The sequence below is a fragment of the Carya illinoinensis genome, chromosome 15, assembly GCF_018687715.1.
Source record: "Carya illinoinensis cultivar Pawnee chromosome 15, C.illinoinensisPawnee_v1, whole genome shotgun sequence".
Lineage (NCBI taxonomy): Eukaryota > Viridiplantae > Streptophyta > Magnoliopsida > Fagales > Juglandaceae > Carya > Carya illinoinensis.
In genome coordinates, this window is record NC_056766.1 from 19905387 (window position 1) to 19928611 (window position 23225).

At 33.5% G+C, this 23225-nt stretch overlaps 1 protein-coding gene across 1 annotated transcript; it reads left to right on the plus strand.

Annotated features, from left to right (window-relative positions):
* The first annotated feature begins 1308 nt into the window (after positions 1–1308).
* LOC122295830 (adenylate isopentenyltransferase-like) lies at positions 1309–3361 on the plus strand. The gene has a single exon (XM_043105084.1). The coding sequence runs from the start codon at positions 1760–1762 to the stop codon at positions 2810–2812; it is 1053 nt and encodes a 350-aa protein (XP_042961018.1). The 5' UTR covers positions 1309–1759; the 3' UTR covers positions 2813–3361.
* Positions 3362–23225: the final 19864 nt, after the last annotated feature.

Consider the following 23225-nt stretch of genomic DNA (forward strand, 5'->3'; position numbering starts at 1 on the left):
TACTTGGATTTTTTAGAAGTCTCACTGTGGTGGTCTCACTATTGTTTAATTTACCAAAATTGTAGATCTTGATTCTAAAGATTTAGCCAAGGTAGAGTTTCTCAAGGAAGAAGGATCAGCCTCACCCAAGGTGTAGGCATTGAGATCTGTCTTTGATTAGTAGTCATTTTGTATTTGTTAAGATGTTTATTTTAGTTAGGCTCGTTGTATTTTGATATTTATTTTAGTAGTCAATTGTAATTTTAAAACATATTTTTCAATTTTTATATTTTAATTAAACTAACTTTTTTATATTTTTTTAGGTTGAAACAAAATAATTTAATAGGAATATTGACATGTGTTAGCAGCAAAAGTTTTGTTAACCGACTAAAGTTTTTATGACAAAGATGTGAGTTGCAAAATTTTGAAATTGTAAATATAAGGCTTGTTTGGCCATTGAGTCGAGTTAAAATTATTTGAATTCTTTACAAATAATAGTGAGTTGAGATTATAGAATGAGGTTTGTGGGGCCTATTTAAGATGAGTTTAAATTTGTTTAGATATTAAGATTAGTTTAAATGTATTTATTAGAAATTGTAAAAGGTTGTGGGTTCCGTGTATAAATAAATTTTTAATTGAAAAAGATTGTGAGTTTCACGTATAAAGATTTTTTAAGTTGAGATGTATTTTGTGATTTAAGAGTTATGTGTTTGAATGTTAATTTAGTTTGAAATTAAACTGAACTGACGAATCCTAAATGTTACGAGTTAAAAAAAATTGAGCTAGTTTTTTGCCAACCAAGGAAAACCAATCTATTAAAAAGATTAATCGATCCAAAAATTAATGTGCGCACAACCTAGTGCAATAGGCAGCCTCCAATCATCTATATGGAAGTTTATCCCTCTCTACCATCTTCGTGCAACTTACACTTTCATAGTGGCAAGGATCCCCGGAGTAATATGCTTGTAAACTTTAAGACACTTTGTATCTACTTTACTTCAATGGATTTTCCTAGCTAGATAAAAAAAAAATGAAAATAGAATAGGAAAGAAAAGTGCTATTAGATTATGTGCTATACGATATACCGTAATGATATATAACTTAAAATAATATGCTAATATATTATATATGTAGAAGCAATCTAATAATCTAATATTCATGCTTATATTATTATGAATATTATTTACAATTTGATGATAAATTTTGAAATCTAATAATCAATATATATGATGTGGTGTATTTATTATTATTTGATTATAAATAAGTATTTAATAAATAATTATTTAATAATAATAATTATGTCACGTCTTATTTAATGAGATGCAAGTAATATTATGGTCTATAAAATTTTTATCATATAAAGGAGAGCTGGTCGCCTAAATTAATAATACGATACAGAGAAGGCAGAGGCAGAGAGAGAAGGGGCAGAGGAAATTCCCTCCCATTTCCTTTTACTCCACAATGGCATTCTCCTACTAGAAATCTAAACAACCCTCTCCCTCTTTCACCATTCACGTCTTTTCCCTCTCTCGTTCTTTGTCTGCACTCTCTTCCCAGGAGAAGTACCATTCCCACTACTACGTACGCAGAACACGCGGACACTCTGTTGGAGACTGCTGTGTCTGCATAACATTTCGTGTTAGTACTCGAGGTGCCCTTATGCTATTGCAGCAGCAGCAGCAGCAGCACGGTTTGGTCTCGTCATCACCACAACTACAGGGCTCAGCTCAGCAAAATCACAGCCTGTCGTCGTCCCAGCTACCGTTAGAGTCTACTCTCTATGACACTTAATCCCTTCCAATCCTCCATATCCCATTCTTGTTATTCTTCAAGAGTCCTATCTCTCTTTTTTTTCTCTACCGCTTCAAAACCTCTCAGACCCTGCTGGCCTCGCATGGACTCCGCCCCCGCTAATACGAAGATCGCTACCGCTCGTCGACAGCGCAAGAAGGAAAAAATCGTCGTCGTATTGGGCGCCACCGGAGCTGGAAAAACCAGGCTCTCCGTCGAGCTCGCCACCCGCTTCCAAGCCGAGATTGTCAACTCCGACAAAATGCAAGTCTACAAAGGCCTCGATATCACAACCAACAAAATCCCTCCTCTCGAGCGGCGCGGCATCGCCCACCATCTGATGGGCGAGTTCGACCCCGTCGACGGAGAGTTCACCCCAGCTGAGTTCCGCCATCTCGCCGGGTCCGTTATCTCCGACATCGCTTCTCGAAAGAATCTGCCACTCGTCGTGGGTGGGTCCAACTCGTTCGTACATGCGCTGGTCGTGGACCGGTTCAATCCACAGATAGACATTTTCAACGGGTCGCACTCGCTCTCCTCTGAGTTAAGGTACAACTGTTGTTTCCTCTGGGTAGACGTATCCTTCACGGTCTTGTCGGCATACCTCTCGAAGCGAGTCGACGAAATGCTCGACTCCGGTATGTTCCAGGAGCTAGCCGAGTTCTACGACCCGACCGAAACAGCTGACTCTGCAGGGCCTCCAACCGGGTTGCGAAAAGCCATTGGCGTCCCAGAGTTCGATCGCTATTTCAAGAAACACCCACCTGGCCGGTCGGTGGGTGGCGCCGATCATGGGCAGAAGGCTGCATACGAGGAGGCGGTGAGGGAAATAAAGGAAAACACATGTCAACTGGCGAAGAGACAGATAGAGAAGATCGGGGCGCTGAGAGGGGGAGGTTGGAACCTCCGGAGGCTGGACATGACGGAGCCGTTCAGGGAGGCGATGAGACCCGAGGGCTGCGGAAAGAGGTGGTCGGAAATTTGGGAGAGTCAGGTGTTGGAACCAAGCGTGAAGATTGTGAAGCACTTCTTGGAGGAGTAGGTTTAATTTCCAACCTTTTCCAGCTATACTTTTAAGGAGTTTGTTAAGTGTACAATATTCTCTCTCTCTCTCTCTCTCTCTCTCTCTCTCTCTCTCTCTCTCTCTCTCTCTCTCTCTCTCTCTCTCTCTCTCTTTGTTTTTTGCCCTTTTGTGTCTCTCTCCCTGACTCTCTCCAGATAGCAGCAAAAGGTTTTAGAGTCTAGACTTTTATAGATGATTTGGGGGTTTGGGGGTTCTCAATTGGGGAGGACTTGGTTGGATCAGTGATTCACTCAAGGACCCGTTTTGGGGCAATGGGAGAAGACTAATATCTCTTTTTGGGAATTTTGACAGTGGAACAGAGTAGACACCAAACAAAGTTAATAGAGTTTTTGTTCTCAAAAAAATAAAGGTAAACTCTATACCCTTGTCACATAATTTAATTTATAAAAAGATAAATTATAATATATGTTATGAGCATTACATTATTATGTTATACATATGGAGGAAGTGTGTGGAGTGAGAAGAATAAGGGGGAAAAAAAATGTGCCATAAGGTACAAATTTTACCTTTTTGGTTCCCAGCTCTGCAGTTTGCAGCACAATGGCATTTAAGGTTTTTTTTAAATAGATTTTATTTTATGAGATTATTTCTGAAATATTTAGTATAATTAGTTGCCATCTTGGAGTTCCCAGCTATGGACGCTAAGTAGACTAATAAACCAAAACCTTCCTCCAATATTAATGATCCATTTGACAAACGGAAGCGTTGTTTTAAAATAACCTATTCAATTTGGAATCTTCATTGTATTGGTCTCTCGCATTTAAGGCTGAAGTAATTAATGACATTATTTTGTCAAATCTTGCTATCTAATTTTCCATTTGTCATTTTCAGTTTGAAATAGAATGGAACCATGATTTGAATTCAAAAGAATTTATTGCAATTTTAAATAGTTTCAAAAAATAATTAAGTAATTATTTTTTTAGTGATAATCTTGATTAATTAACCATTAAAAGCAGATAAATTCAATTAAAATTTATTAAAATTTAAATTTTATTAAATATGTCTATATATTGTATTAAAAATTCAAAATATACCCTATATTATAATTCTATAAATATAGCAAATGGCCTCTAAAAAATTTTACACTCCCCATATGTTGTTTAAAATTTTCTAAAATCTCAATATATTTAGAAATGTCTTTCTTCATTTCTTTTTCCTAAATTTTGTATAATTTCTATATATTATTTACTTTCAAGGATGTAGCCTCACAAAAATTAAATTAAAACTAAATTTAAGAAAAATAATAAACTTATTAATATAAAGAATCCAAAGTGAAAATACAAGAAAAATCATTTAAAGTTGATAATTTACATAAAAAATAGTTGAGAGATTTTATCCTCTAGACGTCATTGAGTAAAAAAAAAAAAATTTAAGGTCTCAATTATAGCATTATATGCTTAATGTAACACGGAAATATCTAGATTTTGCATAAAAATTGATAAACTAGCTTACCAACTAGAATTAAAGATGACATTTTAAATGATCACTTGATAGTTTCTATGAACAAAATAAATTCTAAATATTTCATTATAAAAATAAATGAATTAATATTATTTCATGAAACATTACTGTCAGAAATTTGAAATATATATTAAGTTGTATTTTTTAGAATTTTATTTCTATGTATATGCAACAAGTTAATGAGATTTAATTTTATATATAGTTATATTTTATCATTTTTAATTTATTTTTATTTTATATAAATATATCAAACAATAGAAAATGGGTGGGTCTATACTCACCGCTCCGCCACCCTAGCTTAGTTTTAATTAGTTTTTTTTTCTTTTTTTTTATATGTATTTTTTAACACTTTTAAATAATAATAAAAATTATAATATTATTAAAAAATAATTTTTAATAATTAAATAAAAATAAAAATAAAAAATTAGAGCGATATAACCGAGCGATAAATTTAAATAATGAAAGTAACATTTTTCATAGGAAAGTTAACCCCTTGTAAAAGTTGCTGGTTCCGGCACCGCCTTCTTCTATCGGTTTCTGACGGCTGTCATCTTTACTCTCAAATGAGAGTCTTCAGCGTATCGTCTAGGCATGTGAACTTCATGCGCTAATTGAGCATAGCATGAGTCCTATATGACACCATCTTTTTGAATAGCATATTGCCACATGTGCAACTGATTTGACCTAAACCCTAATCTCAACTTTACAAAATTCAAGTGGACACGTGCCTCACTAATCACTCTAGTGGCTGCCAATATTCATCTCAAACGACGGTCGCGATCGTTTGTATCATCTAGGCACTACAACAAAAATAAGATTTTGGAAGGAAAAATTTTTTTTGGACAAAATGATAATCTTTCCAAAAAATGAGTCGTAGGAAAGAAATTCAAATTTTAACCTAAAAATTGATGGAAGACGTTAACTGTTCAAATAAACATTTGACTGGATAACTGTTCAAAAATGTAGGGACGATAAATTTTGATCTTAATAAACCTATCGTACGAACATTTACAAACACGTTTGAACATAATAAAATAAACATTTGAATAGATACTATATACAGTTAAACGAGAATTTTACACGTTAAGTTATAAAATTTAGCATAATATTAACCTATCATTTGAACAACATTCGAACATTAAGGTTAATCAATGTTCAAACGGATATTATATATGATTGAATGGAAAAATAGCGAGTTAAGTCACTAAATTTAGCAAAAATTGAGTTACCGTTCAACGCCATATTACTGCATTATTCGAACTAATAGGTTAATCAATGTTCGAACATAAAATAAAGAATTCGAACGGTAATTTATTCCAAAAATATCTGAGGGGAATAGAGAAATGTTTAAATAGTACATATTCCATTTGAACAGTGACATTAATTTTATAAAAAATTTCAATTAAAGAATATATATAATAGAAATCAATAATTAATTTAGAAAAACAAAAGGATCATTCATAATTAAATTAATTTTACAAAAAAAAAATATTGTTTATACAAAAAAAAAAAAAAATACAAAGGTGGGCGTGTCTCTATCTACTAACCCAAATCTCTAACCACATCCTTGACGGCAGCTAGGGGTGTCTCTAGCTGTGTTAACCGAGTATTGATCTGTGTTAACCAAGTAGTGATCATGACCTGAGTCACACCTGTAATGTTTGTGCATGGATCAATGCCTGCTTTTTATCTGCAGTCTCGTCACGAGTAGCAGTGCGTGATGCCTTGGCCTGTGTGGATGTCTCACTGGTCGATACTCCATAATATGTCGGGTGTCCATCTTCCTAAGTATCGACTTGCTCTGGAATAGAAGGATGAAGACAAAGTCTCTAGTGTCCCGTGCTTTGTGATAGGGTAAAGGAGTTGATCGGTCCAATCAGCTCCCGAACACACTCAGCAATATTTGGCAAGAGCCCGGCATGTAGCAGGAATTGTGTGATAAGGATCCCAAATGGCAATATATCCGTTGTAATGTAGGAAGCATCTGATCGAATTATAGTGAATATATAACCCATTAGGTCGATAGGCACCCCATGAGCGACGCGTATCATAAACTTCGTCTGATCCATGCCAACCTCTGTCTTGTACTGTCGAGGATTAATGTTGTTGGCAATGACTAAGTTTATAATCTTGAAGAAACCAGATAAATCAGCCTGTTTGATGCACTTCGTCCCATCATAGGGAGGAGCATCTTGACTAGCACCCAACTGCCATCGAGTCCATCTCTATCAGAGCCCTTGTCCTCAACCGTCTCCCCACAAGCTGTAGACTCCCTAGGCACCACGGATATGCAATACGCAGTCGTAAGATACCAATGAAATCAACAAGCCTATCCGTTGAAAATGTAGCTGAGACTCCCCAAATGGAGATCGTGTATGCTTCATCATCATCTTAGCTGGAACCACTAAGCTCTCTATAAAACTCAGAGACAATGTTGATATAGGAAATGAGGTCCCATGCTACGTCCTTCTGGTCAAGAATTGGTGTCCAACCACACTCGATGAAGATGGCTGTCAAGGAATGACCCTCTTAGAGAAGATCCTGAAAGTTATAGATCTTCAACTAATGCTCCAACAAAATAGTCTCTCTCGATATGATTAGCTGGAGGGTTGCCCTGGTCTGCCACACTTCCTTCCCCTAGAAGACATTGTCAACCTGAAATTTAAAAAATAAAATTAAGAAAATTAGTTATAAAATATGATACTTAAACCTTCACAAAATCATTTTATAATTAATATAATTTGAAACAGTTTTTTGTTTTATCATTCGATTGAATCATTAGGCGTCCGAACGTTATAACAGTATTTCAAACGGTTACATAACTGTTCAAACACTTTTAAGAGGACTAAACCGTTCGAATGTCTAACATTTGTGTTCAAATGCCATATTAACTAATGTTCGAATGATTTCTTAACTGCTCAAGACATGAGTCCATAACGTTCAAATGAATTAACCATAGTTTGAATGGTTTCTAGATCGAGTTCAACAATGGCTGAGTAAACTCAGTGGCCATTGAAACGAAAGGAATCCATCTTGGCCTTTCGTTTCTTCTACAAATAATACACATACAAGGTTGGGATGTGTATAGAGGCATCTTGGCCTTGTGTTTTCCGGCCACCTACAGTGTCCATCAAGGAAAATTATTGATTTTTCTATTTTTTATAAAAAAAGAATTGAAAATAACATGAAATCAACCTATTAATTGATAGTGGTATCCTAGTTGAAAGAAGTCATGATGGAGAAAACATTGGTTTTTATGGGGTTGTTGTTGATATAATTGGAATGAGATATTTGGGGGAGGTTGTGGTGTATTTGTTTAAGTGAAATTTGTGGGATTTAAGCAATCATCGAATGGGAGTGCGCGATGATGAATATTTTTATGGTATTTATACATCAAAAAAACCTTATAAATATGATATTTTTATTTTGGTTTCCCAAGCATCTCAAGTATTCTACTTAGATGATCTTGAGCTAAAAAATCAATGGCGAATAGTATAAAAGTTTTCTCCAAAAAATATATATGATGTTATCCCCAAGGTGAAGGGACAAGATGAAGAAGAAGATAATTCCTCTACTCAAGAAGCATACCAAGAGAGTCAATCCATATTTAACTTGTTTGTGGATTTGAGCAAGTATGAGATTATTCCATTACATATGAAACATTTTGATGCTGAAATTGTTGATGTGACAGTTGAGTAAATATTGAGTCATTTGAAATACTTACAGATGGTGAGGGTGAATGGTCAACTGAAACTAATACAAATGATTAACTAGTTTTGTGTTCACATGATACTTTATGACAAATATTTTATGTAATAAATGTATCAATGGTTTAAAATTATGCCATCGAATATGAATGAAGTTTGTATCCTATCTTCACTTGTTCCTAGCTTTCCGTCTGACTCACCACTAAAGATTGACCATACAGAATAAGGTAAAAATCTAATAGTCATTTTGTTTCAATTAAGGCAATTCATATATATTATATCTTTTCTAATCATCATTTACTTCGTTTCTAATTAATATTATATTCTGTAAAGTTAACAGTACAATCTTGTTAAGGCCAAGACACTACTAGAGGCATGACATTGGAAAAATATCGTAAAATGGTTAAGATTAAGGTTAACATTTCTAATGAACATACCGGAGGTGAAGGAGAACCAGCAACTTGGCTTGTATCACATGTGGGTACTTTACATGAACTTATGTACCTTTGGCAATGAATTCATGGCACATTAAAGTTCCACAAGATATGAAAGAGCTTATCAAAAAGCATTGTTTGGTTTAAATAATTGATTTGTAATATTATTTAATATGAATGCAAAATATAGAATTTGGAAGTGATAATATCTTTGTGTATATAATTTTTTCAAGGATGACTTTGAACTAAATTTTGGTCTGAGATAGAAGCGTAAGACTGTTGATGAGTTTATGTGTAATGCATTCTGCAAATATAAGGCGAGGTGTTATGAGCATTATAATAAGTTTGAAAAGAAGGACGATGCACGCCAACATCATTTTCAGGATGTTCAACTTTCCAACTGAGAAAAACTTTATGACATGTTTATGGATCCATCATATAAGGTAAATTAAATGAATTTTTGTCTGTGTCCTATTTATAATTTTTGTTCCCTAATATTTGTAACTTCTATGTAAGAACAGAGTTTTATAAATAAAACAAATAGATCGAAGTTGAAGATTTATCATCATGCAATTTAAGATCTTTTCATCGTCTCTCTAAGAAATTGGTAATATTGTTTTATTTTAGTTTTTTGTATATAGTTTGTTATTTGGAAGTATTCTAATGACTTTATATCTCAATAAATGTCTCTTGTAGAAGAGTCGGATACCAATTATGATATAAAAAAATTATATACTGCATCACATACTAATTGTAATAAAGAGTAGACTCATCCGATGCCCATGAAAATCATGTAAGTATTGTTATCTATTTTAATTAAGCATATTTGAATATTTGTGGAGATATTAATTCTTTCTTTTGTGTGTAGGAAAAAATGGGTGTCTTACGTGTTAAATCTGCATCAAATCAAAATTCCTCAACAAGTGATGTTGAAATTTTTCCATAAATTTTGGGTCAATGTTCAAGATATTTGAAAGGTTTCTGTCGTTGTGTAAAGCTTTCTACGTTCTTCTCGTCGTCTGGGTATGTCTCTAACACCTCTATAGTATTAGAGAAAGTGAATTCTAAGATCGAGAAATTGAGTACAAGACATCATGAGTTAAAGACTCAATTGACGAGACAAGTAGAAATAGAGATATACATGAAACAACAATAACAACATAAGAAGAGTTTAGGAGAGAGATGCAACTCTAAATGCAGATACTTATGCAACAGTTCAAACCTTCAAGCAACTGACTTACATTATACATACTGATTTTGATATCTATTTTTATATGAAGAATGCTAGTACTACTGTTTTATTTATTATAAGACTACTTTTATGGATATTGAACAAATTGTAACGTATTTTTTTCAATATTATGTATGTCTATCTAGTTTTTTATTATTGGGTAAAATAATAGTTACCTTTCGAATTGTCTAAAATCATTCAAATGAAACAAGTAAAACCATTCAAACATTCAAATATAATCATTATTAAACGTTTGAACAATACTTGAAACCGTTTGAACGATAACACCAAACATGAAATAAATGATAACACAAAATAGACGATAACACAAACGTGAAATAAACTATAGCACAAAATTCTCTCACATGAAATAAACGTTCAAACATGTGAATCTCACGTACGTGCAACTCAAGCAGTGCATAAGTTCTATGCATCGTCAATATCTCTTTGCACTACATATTAATGTCACATGCGCAACTCAGACTTAATCCCTGATCTCACTTTACCAAATCCATCGGTTTTTTTTTTTTTTTTTTTTTTTTTTTTTTTTTAAGCACAACTTCTTTCGGAATTGGGGGGGGGGGGGGGGGGGTTTGGCATTTTTCCACTCTATGGTATATTCTTTTATTTAAAATTTAATGCAATGTTATTGATTAGAGAAAAAAAATGTGAGAGAACTGATGAGTTTCACAGAAGATTTTATGGCACCAATTTTTTGAATGGACACTATGTAAGATGTGTCATATTTATCACATGAATTGGATGATAAAGAATACATTACAAGAAAACTACTTATTTGCGATTAGTTATTTCAAGCGAAATGATTATTTCCAACTAAAATGAATCTATTTTCATCACAAATAATCTTTTTGGTCGTAAAAAATTGTTCATAAATACCCGTTTTTATTATAATGATATCTAATAAAGGATCAACCAATACTTATAAATGTATCACATCTTACATAATGAGATAAAAGTAGGATAACAATATGGTGTATAAAAGTTTCCTATATATATATATATATATATAATTGGGTAGAAAATTGATATCATCCAATATTGTTTAAATAGAAACTAATGTGGGATGTTTCAACAATTCTAGCTTCGCTAGCTTATCTTGTTCGTGAAGTTTGACTTTGTGTATAAATTGAATGAAATTTCACTTTAAAGGCATGTGCGATTCTTTCCTTTGGTTTCTTAATTATATGGGATCATGGTATGGGAGCTGATCATGCATGATGTATATTGTCCAATTGTGTATCAATTATTGTCCGGGTTGACCCACCTACTACTCATATAGCAATATTCCAGCTCATTAATTCATGTTTAGTCAGCTTCTATAAAGATACTGTTGATAGTAGTCAAATCATGAATCCTAAACACGAAATTGCATCAATTGAATTGTATTCAATCAGCTGGTTAAGACCTGATCTTAGAATTTTAAGGATATTCTGATGCATGCAATGTGAAATTTCACCAAATTTCAACCATTATCTTCAAACTCAAGGGTAAAGATCTTGTCATTTGAAAATTCAGATTTAATGTGCTAAATGTGGGGACGACTTAGATGCTAAGTCTTTGATTTGAAAGTTGTAGATGCTAAGATGATCAAATCTTAAACATTGAATTTGAACACGATGGCTATAATTCAGATCAATTGGGTTGACCCACGTGCTCATCGATCTAACCATCCAGCTATGAAGATATTGTGGGCTTAAAGCTAAGAGAGATTCATACACAACGTAATAATATATTTATGTTACTCAATTTATGTATTTATTTGTCTTTGAATTTCACATGAGATCAATCGTTCGAACATGAATTTTAATAAATCAAAATCCTACCATCACATTTTGTCTATAATTAAAATCAGTTACACCATGAGATCATAACGGTCGTCCCTCCCTCTCTGTCTTTATAAAGTTTTCTCCGCATTCTCTTTAAAATAAAAACATCGTCTTTATAAAGTTTCATGAGCAGTTGCATAATCACACTGCCAAAGAGTACATGTGCACCACCGGTGGGGTTCTTGGACTCCGATCGTCAAGTTAGATATCTCACCGTGCGCCACCTCCATAACCCCCCAAGCATGGCCCCATGCATCATCATAAGAGTATGAGCTGCTTGATGCTTGCCACAGATTGAGACTTTTCGACCCTAGTTAATTATCATGCAATGTTATTGCTTTCTCTAGATTTGGACATATAGATGAAGTGGACGTGGAAAAATATCCGAGTGCAAACCGCTTTCGGCGATCCTCTCCCAAGGAATTACAAGGATTGGACCTTTGATCTATTGCCCCATTTTTAATCTTTCTTTTAACTTTTCTTTTAATTGCTGTAAGCATTGTAATGGGCGTTTATTTGGATCTGATACCTTTAATTTGTTTTAGTTTAGTGAACACCTGCTTGCTTAAAGAAAAATAAAATAAAATCAATTAGCTAGGCCACACTCTTCTATCTCTTACTCGTTCTTTTAGAGTATGTTTGGATGATAAGATGAGAGAAGTTGAATTTTATGAATAGTAAAGAAATGATTTATGTTAAGATGCTTTATTGGGTTTCGGAAAAGGAAAGAGAAAAACTTGAATTAAGATATTATAAATTTAAAAAATTATTGAAATATAATTTTAATACTAGTTTTATTTTGAAATTTAAAAAAGTTGTATTGTTTTTTATATTTTCTTTGAAAGTTTTGGAAAGTTGTAATAATTAGGTAATTATTAAATGAAAAAGTTGAAGATTTGAAATTAAAAATTTTTATGCTTGAGTGATATTTGAAAAGGGAATTATGAAAATTTTTAGATGAGATGAGATGTTGCCAACTCATCTCATTTCTCAAACATGATATTGGTTAGTTTGGATTCAGAAATGAGATGAGATGTTTTATATGAAATATGAAAGTTGAATAAAATATTGTTAGAATATTATTTTTTTAATATTATTATTGTTTTAGGATTTAAAAAAGTTGAATTGTTTATTATATTTTTTGTGAAATTTTGAAGAAGTTGTAATAATGAGATAAGATGAAACGTTTTCCAAATCCATATGGGGCTGGAATTGCTTCACTCATCAGTTTTGAGTCAAAATGATGGGTGAGATCACCTTGATGTACTACTTCATCACTAATCAAATTATATGCTAATTTTCTAATTAAAAGAAAATGATCCTAACATTTGGATGACCAAAAAGAACCCTATTTTCATGTTGTTCTTTCCTATAGCTAGCTGCAGCATGCAATTACTAATTGATATGGGGGTTTCTATTGTGTGCTAATATATATATTTACTCGGCTGTAATGTCGTAGTTCTGCATCTACACTACAAGTTTATCTAGTTTTTGTTTTGAATCACATGAACAGAAAGCAAAAACTTATAAGTTATGAACCTTAGCCAACTATTTTTTAAATTCATTATTTAATAATTTCTAGTAGGATCGATGCGATTCAGGACAGGATGTTTTTCAGGCTCAAAGGCTGACATAGCATGCATGCTTGGTATATTGCTACCCAAGGGGCATGCCCTTATGGCTCTGTCCTGCATATATCATGCCATATTAGAGGTGAGAAATGTTGATCTCGAGCTTTTCAAACTAATGATCAGTTGATATCCAAAGATGGGACAAACAAATAAAAACTCATTTCATATATACCTCAAACCAGTACATATATAATTGTTAAAGAATCGACAAACCTTTTCATTGGTCTTTTCTAATTTTTTTTTTAAACGTTTTATTCCCATCAATTCACCATCTTGCATGCGCCAGGTACAAAATGGGCGCAGCAGTACCACGAGTTGCTTAATATTCAAGCAGCCATGGATGGATGGATCTATGTTGCATGTGCAATATGCTTGAAGAAGCATGAGAATTTTAGAAAACTACGTCCTGGGTACTCAGGAGGTACTTGTACCTGTGATTATAAAACGCATGCGTATTATCATTACCCGGGCAAAGCATGTCTATATGCAGCACACATACCAAACAAAGTCAGGAGCTCATTAACAGAAAACAAGAATACATAGGTTTGGTGTTTGGTCCACTTATAAGCAAGCCTTCCAACAAAAGGGTGGTTGTCGTAAAATTATGATGAAGTTGCAAATAAAATATTTTCTGCACTGTTGGCGTTCGAATAAAGCCTGAATTGAAGGAATCGACCTTGATGAAGCAACTAGGAATTAGAAATATGGGACAAATGGAACTATTTTATAATATATTAGGGCTAATCATAGAAATGCAACAAGATTTAGGGTGTTTTTGCAAACTTTTGAAGCTTGTGCAAGATCGTAGACTCGAAACCTTCATCAGCGCCATGGCTGACTGTGGAACATGCTGGCTTTAATGAAGCTGTGGCTAAGAATGTTGCTTCAAAAATCAGAAAAAAGAAAATTAAGGATTAGAAAATAGTAAATCAATGACAGAAAGGGAATTGATCAAAAGGGAGAATTAATGGGAGATCCAAGAAGTAGTGGAGAGTGAAAGACAAATGCATCGAGAAGAGACTCTGTACTCTTAAAACTAGATATAATATTACATTATACAAATACACAAAAGAACATTCCCCACTCATCAACCTTGCATTTGAATATGATCCATTAGGTTCGAAAGATTGTTTGATAGCAGAGAAACCCCGGAGAGAGAGCCCTGCGGCGGGACTAGGATTAGAGACAGGGAAAGGCAGTGACTCAGTGCGCGTGCGGTTCTTTTGCGCATGATCCTATAACTGTGTGTCCAACCCATATTTTAGTAATGGGGTATAGAGAGACAGAGTTTTAGATAACTGCATGTTCAGACCCACTAGCTGGTTCCTGCAGCTCATGAGTATTTGCAAGACAATGAGAGAGCTTTGACGGGTTTTGCATGCTAGCTTAGCTGCATTTTATTAATCAATATTTAAACCATTACTCCTGATCTTGTCCACCTAGTTTGTTTGAAAACTCAGCAGGTTTCCATTTGATTGTGTCTCCTCATGCCTTGTTCACGAAAATACTTCTTTTAACTCCTAGTAACTTGTGCCAACACATATAGGACAACTCTAAGTTTTATAGTTTCTCATTTCTATCCCATTATATATTGTTTGGTTGGCCACTTTCCAGATGTCAAGTATGGTACCGGACTTATTTTTATCCCTCTTCAGAAATAATGCTGCTTGTCTACATACAAGGAACTAATTAATTAAGCTATTCTGAGATCCATTGATGTGACCGGATTCATATCCCTATTACTACTAATTTTTTAGCTGCATTAATGCATTAGTGATCGAAAGGTTTTGTTGATGCAGGTATAAAAGATTATATTGTATGACAAAACCATCATATATAGAAAAAGAAAAATCGTCACAAATTATTTGTTATGACAGGAAAAAATCCGCCACTAAACCAACATAGTAACCGTGCCACCAATTAGATTTTGTGACGGATTATTGTACAACCATCATAAAATATATCTTTTGTGACCGTTTGACACCCGACGCTTGGTTGAATGTTCAAATGTGATAAACAACATTTTGTGATGGTTGATTTTCATCCCCATATAAATGTTCAAATGATAACGTGAGTTCATACGTCTTTATGAAAGATTGATGTTTCGAACGTATAATTATTACATTCAATTATGTTAGTGCAAACAATATACATCCGACACATGCTCAAATGGAAGTAATATTTGGTAATTAACGTTAAAACGTTAATGGTGTTTTGCATTCGAACGTAGGCATAATTATTGTTGGGCACAAATATATTTATCATCAATTAGAAATGGCTTTAGCAAACAATGACATAGTCACGAGGAATTCAAAAGTGACAGAAGGCAACTAAAGGGAAAAACTACAAAAGATGCATTGTACGAGCGAAGAGATAAAGCCCAGGAAGACGTCACGCTCAACATGGAAACTCAACAAACCCTATCCCTCTAAGAGCATCCACATCTCATTTCTTATCTCCATCCTTATAATTTAATTTAAAATCACATTTTCTCAAATTTTTTTCTAAATTTTATTCATTTTTCAAAAACCTTCTACATCCCATTCCTCATCCCTATCTCTATTCTATTAAATAATATTTTTTTATTCTTTTTTATTACTTTTTTCTTTCACTTCTATTTACAAATTTAACTACTCAATATTTTTTCTTATTTTTTGAACTATTACTCTAGTGAATATTTTAAACAAAAATTTAAATTATTTTTTTGTGAATATGAGAATATTTTTAAGATTAATTTTTTTATATTTTCGTAATTAATTAAATTATTTTTAAAACTATTATTTAAAACTATAATAAATATGAGTATGAGAGAAAGTGTAGATGATTGAAAATTTATTTATTTGATATATTAGAATAAAATATTGATAAAAATAATTTAGGGAATGAATAGTAAGTTCCCAAATATGGGGACTTACTGTTTAGTTCTTAAACCTTTTCCCTAAAATAGGGATCCGGATGTGGGTGATATTTTGATCAAAACCCCAAAATAAATCTCAAATTATGGGGAATCTGGTGTTTTAGAGAACCGGATGGGGATGCTCTAAGATCAAGATCCACAGGATAAGTTTGAGTGAGATACCCACACTTTCAATGGTACAATCGTGTTTAGGAAGGTAATAGACTATATTGAGCATCAAGAATCATGCCCCTTAAGGGGTCACATACGCTATAATGGAACACCTCAATCCCTATAAATAGCCTACCAGGTATGTCCTAGAGACAATTACTAATTATTCATTCTTTACTGAGGTAAGTTAATTCCTTAATTACTGAAGGCATCCCCCACTAGGTTTCCTGAGGTTCTTATTCTGGTTGCATGTTGGTTGAGCATGTTGTAGGCATCACTGGAAATTGTGTCGATAGTTACATTTGCATATATTGCGCCACATGGTCAAATGCTAGTTATGTACATTCAAATGCATATCTATTTGAACAATTTTGGTGGCACGTTGTAGTGTATTTTTGTTTGAACGCGAACTCAAATGCATGAATTGTAATGTTTACGTTCAAACGTATTTCGATTACACTAAAACATATATTTCATATGAATTAAGGAATACAAAAAAGATATATTATATAGTCCAAATTGCCCCCAAACTATGTCATAAATATATGGATGATAATGAGAACTATTTTCAAAATTTAGGGAATGAAATAGGTAGATCTAAGATATTTCTTCTTTCAAGTGATGCAATCTTGCTACAGTGACATACATGTTTCATTCGCACCATCCCTCTCTAGATTCTTTCTGCATTTGCACCATCCCTCTCTAGATTCTTTCTTACACTTTGAGACACATGATTTCCTCTTGCTACTTTTGCTACGCCTCTAAACACATCTCCAACTTATATAGTTGAGACAACAGATCCTCCAATTCTAATTATCTTGCCTTCATTTAGTTGTTCTCTTGGCGCGCAACATCTAAGCTTCTAGCAAGGTTCTTTAATTTAGAGCTTGATGCCATGGAATTAGAACCAACATGCTAGAAAGAACGGCTTAGTTCTCTCACATATCCAAACTTGGTTTCGAGGACCTAGATAAACATCTTAAGACCAGTAGGAGATTGTGATGCCCGCAACCCCCGCTTTACATTTGACGAAGTTTGAAGTGTTGAGACATATAATACAAGATCACATACCCTATTCATGATAGTTAAAAATGCAATACACTTAGCATGCATTTATCAGTATGAAATAATTGCAACATATTATTTTTTTTAATGATACACAATATACCAGAATACTAATCCCAAAATACAATAATACTTCATAAATTCACATATCTCATAAGTCATAACATAGTTCCAACCAGTCTTCAAACTAAATAGACATTGTATTGGAGTTGGAGTTGGAATTCCTTGGTTATGGACTAATAGATATCTAGTCTATATGCTAAGCCTCTTATGCAGCTCAGTTATCAGTACTAAAACCACATTCAAAACTAAAGTATCATCCCCATAATTCTTTGAAGCTTGTCCTTGATCTACTCGATTTCATCCAATCTAGGACACGATGCTCCATTGAGTCCTGACATAGATCCTACCATTCTGGAGGGAATGATAGTTGAGACTAGCAAGTGAGATTTGTTTACAAATCTCAACAAGGAAGCTATTAAGCTACCAACAGTATACATATGCATGCATGACAATAAAATGGCATGTATGCATCACGACATGAAATTGAATATGCGTGATATGACTTAACAAACAACATGACATGTACTTGACTTGAAAATAACGTGCACATGGACATAACATGACTTGACTAAATATGTCATGACTTGACATGAACATGAATTGAGTGGAAATAACTTGACTTGACATGAACATGACATGCTTACTCCTGTAAACTAAATTTGTGCATTCTAACTGGGAATAGAAGTACTCGGGTAGCTAGCATGCCTTCACACTAACTATCCTTTATGTTACAACAGATGTACTCCCTTCATTGTAATACCTGGTAGCTCATGTGCCTTCACCATAGTACACGGTAGATTGTATCTCCTTGAGCATAATACAATTTAACTTGATAAATGTTTCATACTTGACTAGTGATATTTCATGAAAAACTCTTATGCATTTGGATTCATGATAACATAAAAAACTCTTGCATGACTTAATATTTCATGACATACTAAATACTTATGACATGGCATTTATGGTAGGTAATAGATAATCACATAACAAAAGTAAAGATGTGTTATTTGTGGCATGTAATAGATGACATGACATTCATGACTTTTGATAGATAAAAATGTGACAGATGACATGGCATTTGTGGCATGCACGTGGTAGTGACAGGACATTCATGTAACATATAAACTTGTAACAAACGATGTGGCATTCGTGTAACATATAAATGTGTAACAGATAATTGATGATATGGCATGACATATTATAACAATTTACCATAATAAGATATTTCTAAGGTTAGAATATCACACTAAATACTTAGAAACATAACAATTTCTAATTTGTGGAAAAAATTGCAAAGTTACCCATCTACTTGCAAAAAATTACAATTTCACCCCTAAAATAAGGATTTTGCATACTAACTTCAAATCTTTCCAACATTTACAATCATAAAAAATTAAAAAAATTTACAATTAGGAGAAACAATCATTGGCCAAACCACTCTAGGGCAAAACAACACTTTGTTGCATACTTGACCTTCTAACACACTAGCATGCTTAAACCGATTTTACCAATTTTCAAAAATCACATAATTGGTTCTAAAATAATGTCAAGACACCATTTAATACATTTCACAAAAATCTAAAATTCACTATATTAACAAATATGCAAAAACACCAAGTTTAGGTTAAAAAGAACCAACCCTTGATATTCTTGGTCTAATACTTCCCAAATAACTCTAAGCACTCCGAAAGTCCATAAATAATATTCTAACATGTTTCTCATCCAAACCTAAGTGATAGCATGATATATTAAACAATCAAAATCACAAAACTACAGCCTACACTATATTGGTTTGCATGAAAATCTCAAAATCGTGTATAGCATGCTTTGGACAAGATCACTATATCCTTGATTTTCATGCAATAAGTCTTCAAGCAATACAACCATATACCTCATATTCAAGTTTTTACTTGATCTAAGAATTAAATCTAGCATCACATGGTAAGAATTTCATCAAAATGCAATACCAACCCAAGAGCCTCTTAGTTTGAGTCTAAAACAAGCCTTTGCATGTATAAAATCATTCCATCAAAAATATAAACCTATATTCTTCAAAAATAAAATCTTAACACATATATCAAAGTCTCAAGAACAACATAGGTGAAGATCAAAGACATTAAATCAAGTTCCTACAACACAAAATCACAACTTCGCCAAAACATAAACTACTTGGATTCATTCAATTTCTAACATTTCAAGATCATGCAAAACCCTTCTATAAAAATATTAAAATGTTATGAATCCAAACCTAACTTGCATATAAAAATTTTAACACCACACCATAGCAAGATCCACCCAAACGTTCACCAGAAACTTCATCAAATTTTTAACATTTCACACAAACATCAAAGTTGTCTGCACTTAAACCTTTGCATCATCAAACCAAACTTTTACCAATCAAAACTCCATGAAAAATATTTCAACATATACGCACATAAATTAGACTCAAAATAGAACAAAATACATGAAGATTGAGTCATAGAAATTGACTTAAAAAGGGCTGGAAGGCTAGAACCAAAACTGCCCAATTGTTTCTTCACTCTCTCACTCTCTTGGTTTCTCTCTCTGATAGTGGGGGAAATTTGCACAAGTGAGTGAGTAAATGAAGAGGATGTGTGGGGGTATATGAGAATCTAAATTAGTTGCTAAGTTAAGGCACTTTGATGGGAGGTTGGCAACAAAAAAGGTGGTAAAACTATGGGTTGCTTTTCTATTGCGAAGCTGAAATGATGGGTGGTGTTTTTGTAGCCTATTTGAGTTGCCATCAAGCCACTTTTTTATGCTAGCCATAGGTAGCATATCAGCCCTAGCATGGCCTTTGTAGGAGGAAGAAACTTTTTTAAAAATCTTGGCTTGGTGGTGGTTTTCGTTGGGCAAAAGATGGGCCCCATTCGGATTCAATTTGGGGTATAGATTGGGTTTCGGTTAGATCAAGTCCAAATCATTTTTTTTAGCCCAAAGTGATTACCATGATGAAAGAGAGTGGTTAAGTGATTAATCCAATTGATTAAACACTTAATCAAAACTGAGTGGTTTAGCATTTGAAAACCAAGCTTAGGGTTTTGGCCAACACAATGGATTTGGGGTTTTGGTTGAATTCTAATGGTTTAAGATATCATTAGGGTTGAAACTCTCTTTTAGTTGGTCAGAATAGTGATTAACTTAGGTAGCATAATCACATGGCTTGATTTACCCTTCATTCCATCCATGCAACAAGTGTCCTGGTATTATTCTAATGAATAGCTAAGATTGTACCATATGTACATCCAAAATTAATCCTAGTGATTCTAATTGGATTTGGATAATCTACATGGTGATTTCAATATCATTTGAATCGTTGCCTCATGGCACTATCTTAGGTGTTACTATTCATTAAAAAAATCGCAAAATTTATTATTGCACCATAAAATTCTAAATAATCACATGAGTCTAGTGGTAAAATTCGTTTAAAGAGATTCGGCTAGTAAGTACCTTGATTAAATAAAAATGTACTCTTGGTTACTATTCATATGAAAAAGGGGAAACGTAACATTGCACCATGAAATCTTAAATATTCATCCGAGGCTAATGGTGCAATTATTTTCACCAACTTTTACACCTAAGTGCCTTAAATTAATAGAAAGGCAACCCTATCATCATAGTGGGTTAGGATCCAACTATGTTGACAAAGTAAAACCTAATTGGTCCTCGATTTGTGAAATCTTTTTAAGATTTCACTATGTTCTCTAAGATTTAAAGAAATTCATCCATTAAATTTTTTGCGAGTCATTGCAAGAAGGTTCCTTGGAACCAAGCTACAACTCAATCATTTTCTCTGGAAAAGAAAGAAATTGATTGGCAACTCAAACAAAGTTATCAATAATGAAATTATCTTTTTAACTTCCTTTCACCCATGTAATTCTCGTTGGCTATGGGATCAATCCTCTCAAATTGACATCAATATGTGTTGCAACATGAACTTGAATAAGGGAAACATTATCTGGACCAACACATTTATTAAAGAAACGATGTTAGTAAAAATAATATGGCTTAATTCATAAACTAACCGACAAAAATACAATAATTAATTATCATTTTTTATACAAAATAAATTGTCAAGTTTGATCTATTTTGTGCATTGATAGAGCTCATGTGCTGCATGGAAAAATAAGTGATATAGATTATATGAATTAATTAAATATTTTGAATGCTTTGAAGTATCTAAAAAATATAATTACTTGATACTTAAGGCTTGAGAGAAGATCGTAACACTGATTCAAAGTTGTTCACATTCAATTATTGGAAAAGTCGTTGCATTTCCTCCTCTACTATCTCAAATGTATTATTGTCCCAATACGAGGCCTAACTCATTCACATTTGAAATATCCTCTTTACAACCAAACTGAATTTGAATTCTTCCTAAAAAGGAAAACAACATATGTTAAATATTACCAAAAAGTTGCAAAAAAAGTAATAAACTCTGACTAAGAACTTCAAACTACATAAACTCTGTAGAACATGACTCTGAATGTTGTCCTTAACCTCAAATGAATCCAAGTATTGGAAAAGAATCAAAGGCTCTTGAATAAACTTACAATCATTATTGAGTCATTCTGTATCAAGAGCAACAAGAGGCTTGTATTTTAAATATGGAAAACCTGTAAACATGGTGAGGAATCACCCTCTTAGTGAAACACGTGCGCGCGCGCACACACACACATACACACACACGTATATATATATATATATATATATATATATATATATATATATATATATATATAAGCGTGGGGAGGAATTTCCATCCGAGGAATTACCCTCTACACATTGTATTTATAGCATCAGTACTATTTAGATAAGGAATCATCCTCCACTCTACTAAGTAAAATCTATAGTATCGTATTGATTCCGAAGGCACAATCATCATCACACAGTGGCTCATTACAAAGATATTCATCATACAAACATACGTTGCCAGATGAGCCAATAGGATATGAGCCACTCCATTGTCAAAATCAAAGGAATTCTTTCCATATGACAAACATGGTGCAAGTTAGCTCACTTGTATCCCAACACAAGTCAACTCTGATATAGAGACAACATGTTGTACCGGAGAAATGTCTGCCCGGCCAACCAACTCGATTACACAAACATGTGATGCGCCGAGGGATTCTACATCCTAACTATCAACTAAGACCAAAGCAAGATACTGCTCTAGTGCTCCACCCTATCCACCATTAGGCATTCTCCTTCCCGTGTGAAGCTTGTGACAACATCACGCAGGAATGGTTTAAGGATCTCTGTCCCATCCCATGATATATGGCACATGTTTCTCTCATTCTCCCTTTCTCAGAGATAATGCTTTCTCACACCAAGATCATAAATTGGTGAAAATATTAAACACATTCAAAATCTTGAAAACGAGGAATAAGTATAAGATAAACATAATGATAAAAACCAAATTTATTTATGATCAGAAAGGGGAAGCTTACAAAATATGCATATATATCTTACATACAACATTCAATCCACATTCTCTTGTACTATCTTAGAAGCTAACCTAACTCTCACCGTCAGGGTTGCTATTTTGCTATGTCACTCCTTCCTTGCTTTCTTAGAAGAGTTTGGCACCACTAGATCTCAAAAGTGTGATTTTGTCCCAAGTCCAAATCCCTTATATCGAGCGAAACTATTAGACATCTTTTTGACATACTTCTAACTCCAAGTATACTTGGATAGGAGTCCTTAAGCCATAGTTGTCATACTGTAGGATGACAGAGATAGATGGTCAAGGCATGGTCTGCACCTTTTTAAGGTCTGCCAACTCCTTAGTCTTTCCTTGAATGAGGGTCATCTAGGGTCATACCTTTAGGTTTAGATGATATG

Bases quoted from the DNA above. Each gene is read 5' to 3' on its own strand.
- LOC122295830 (XM_043105084.1), top strand. From the start codon at position 1,760: ATGACACTTAATCCCTTCCAATCCTCCATATCCCATTCTTGTTATTCT.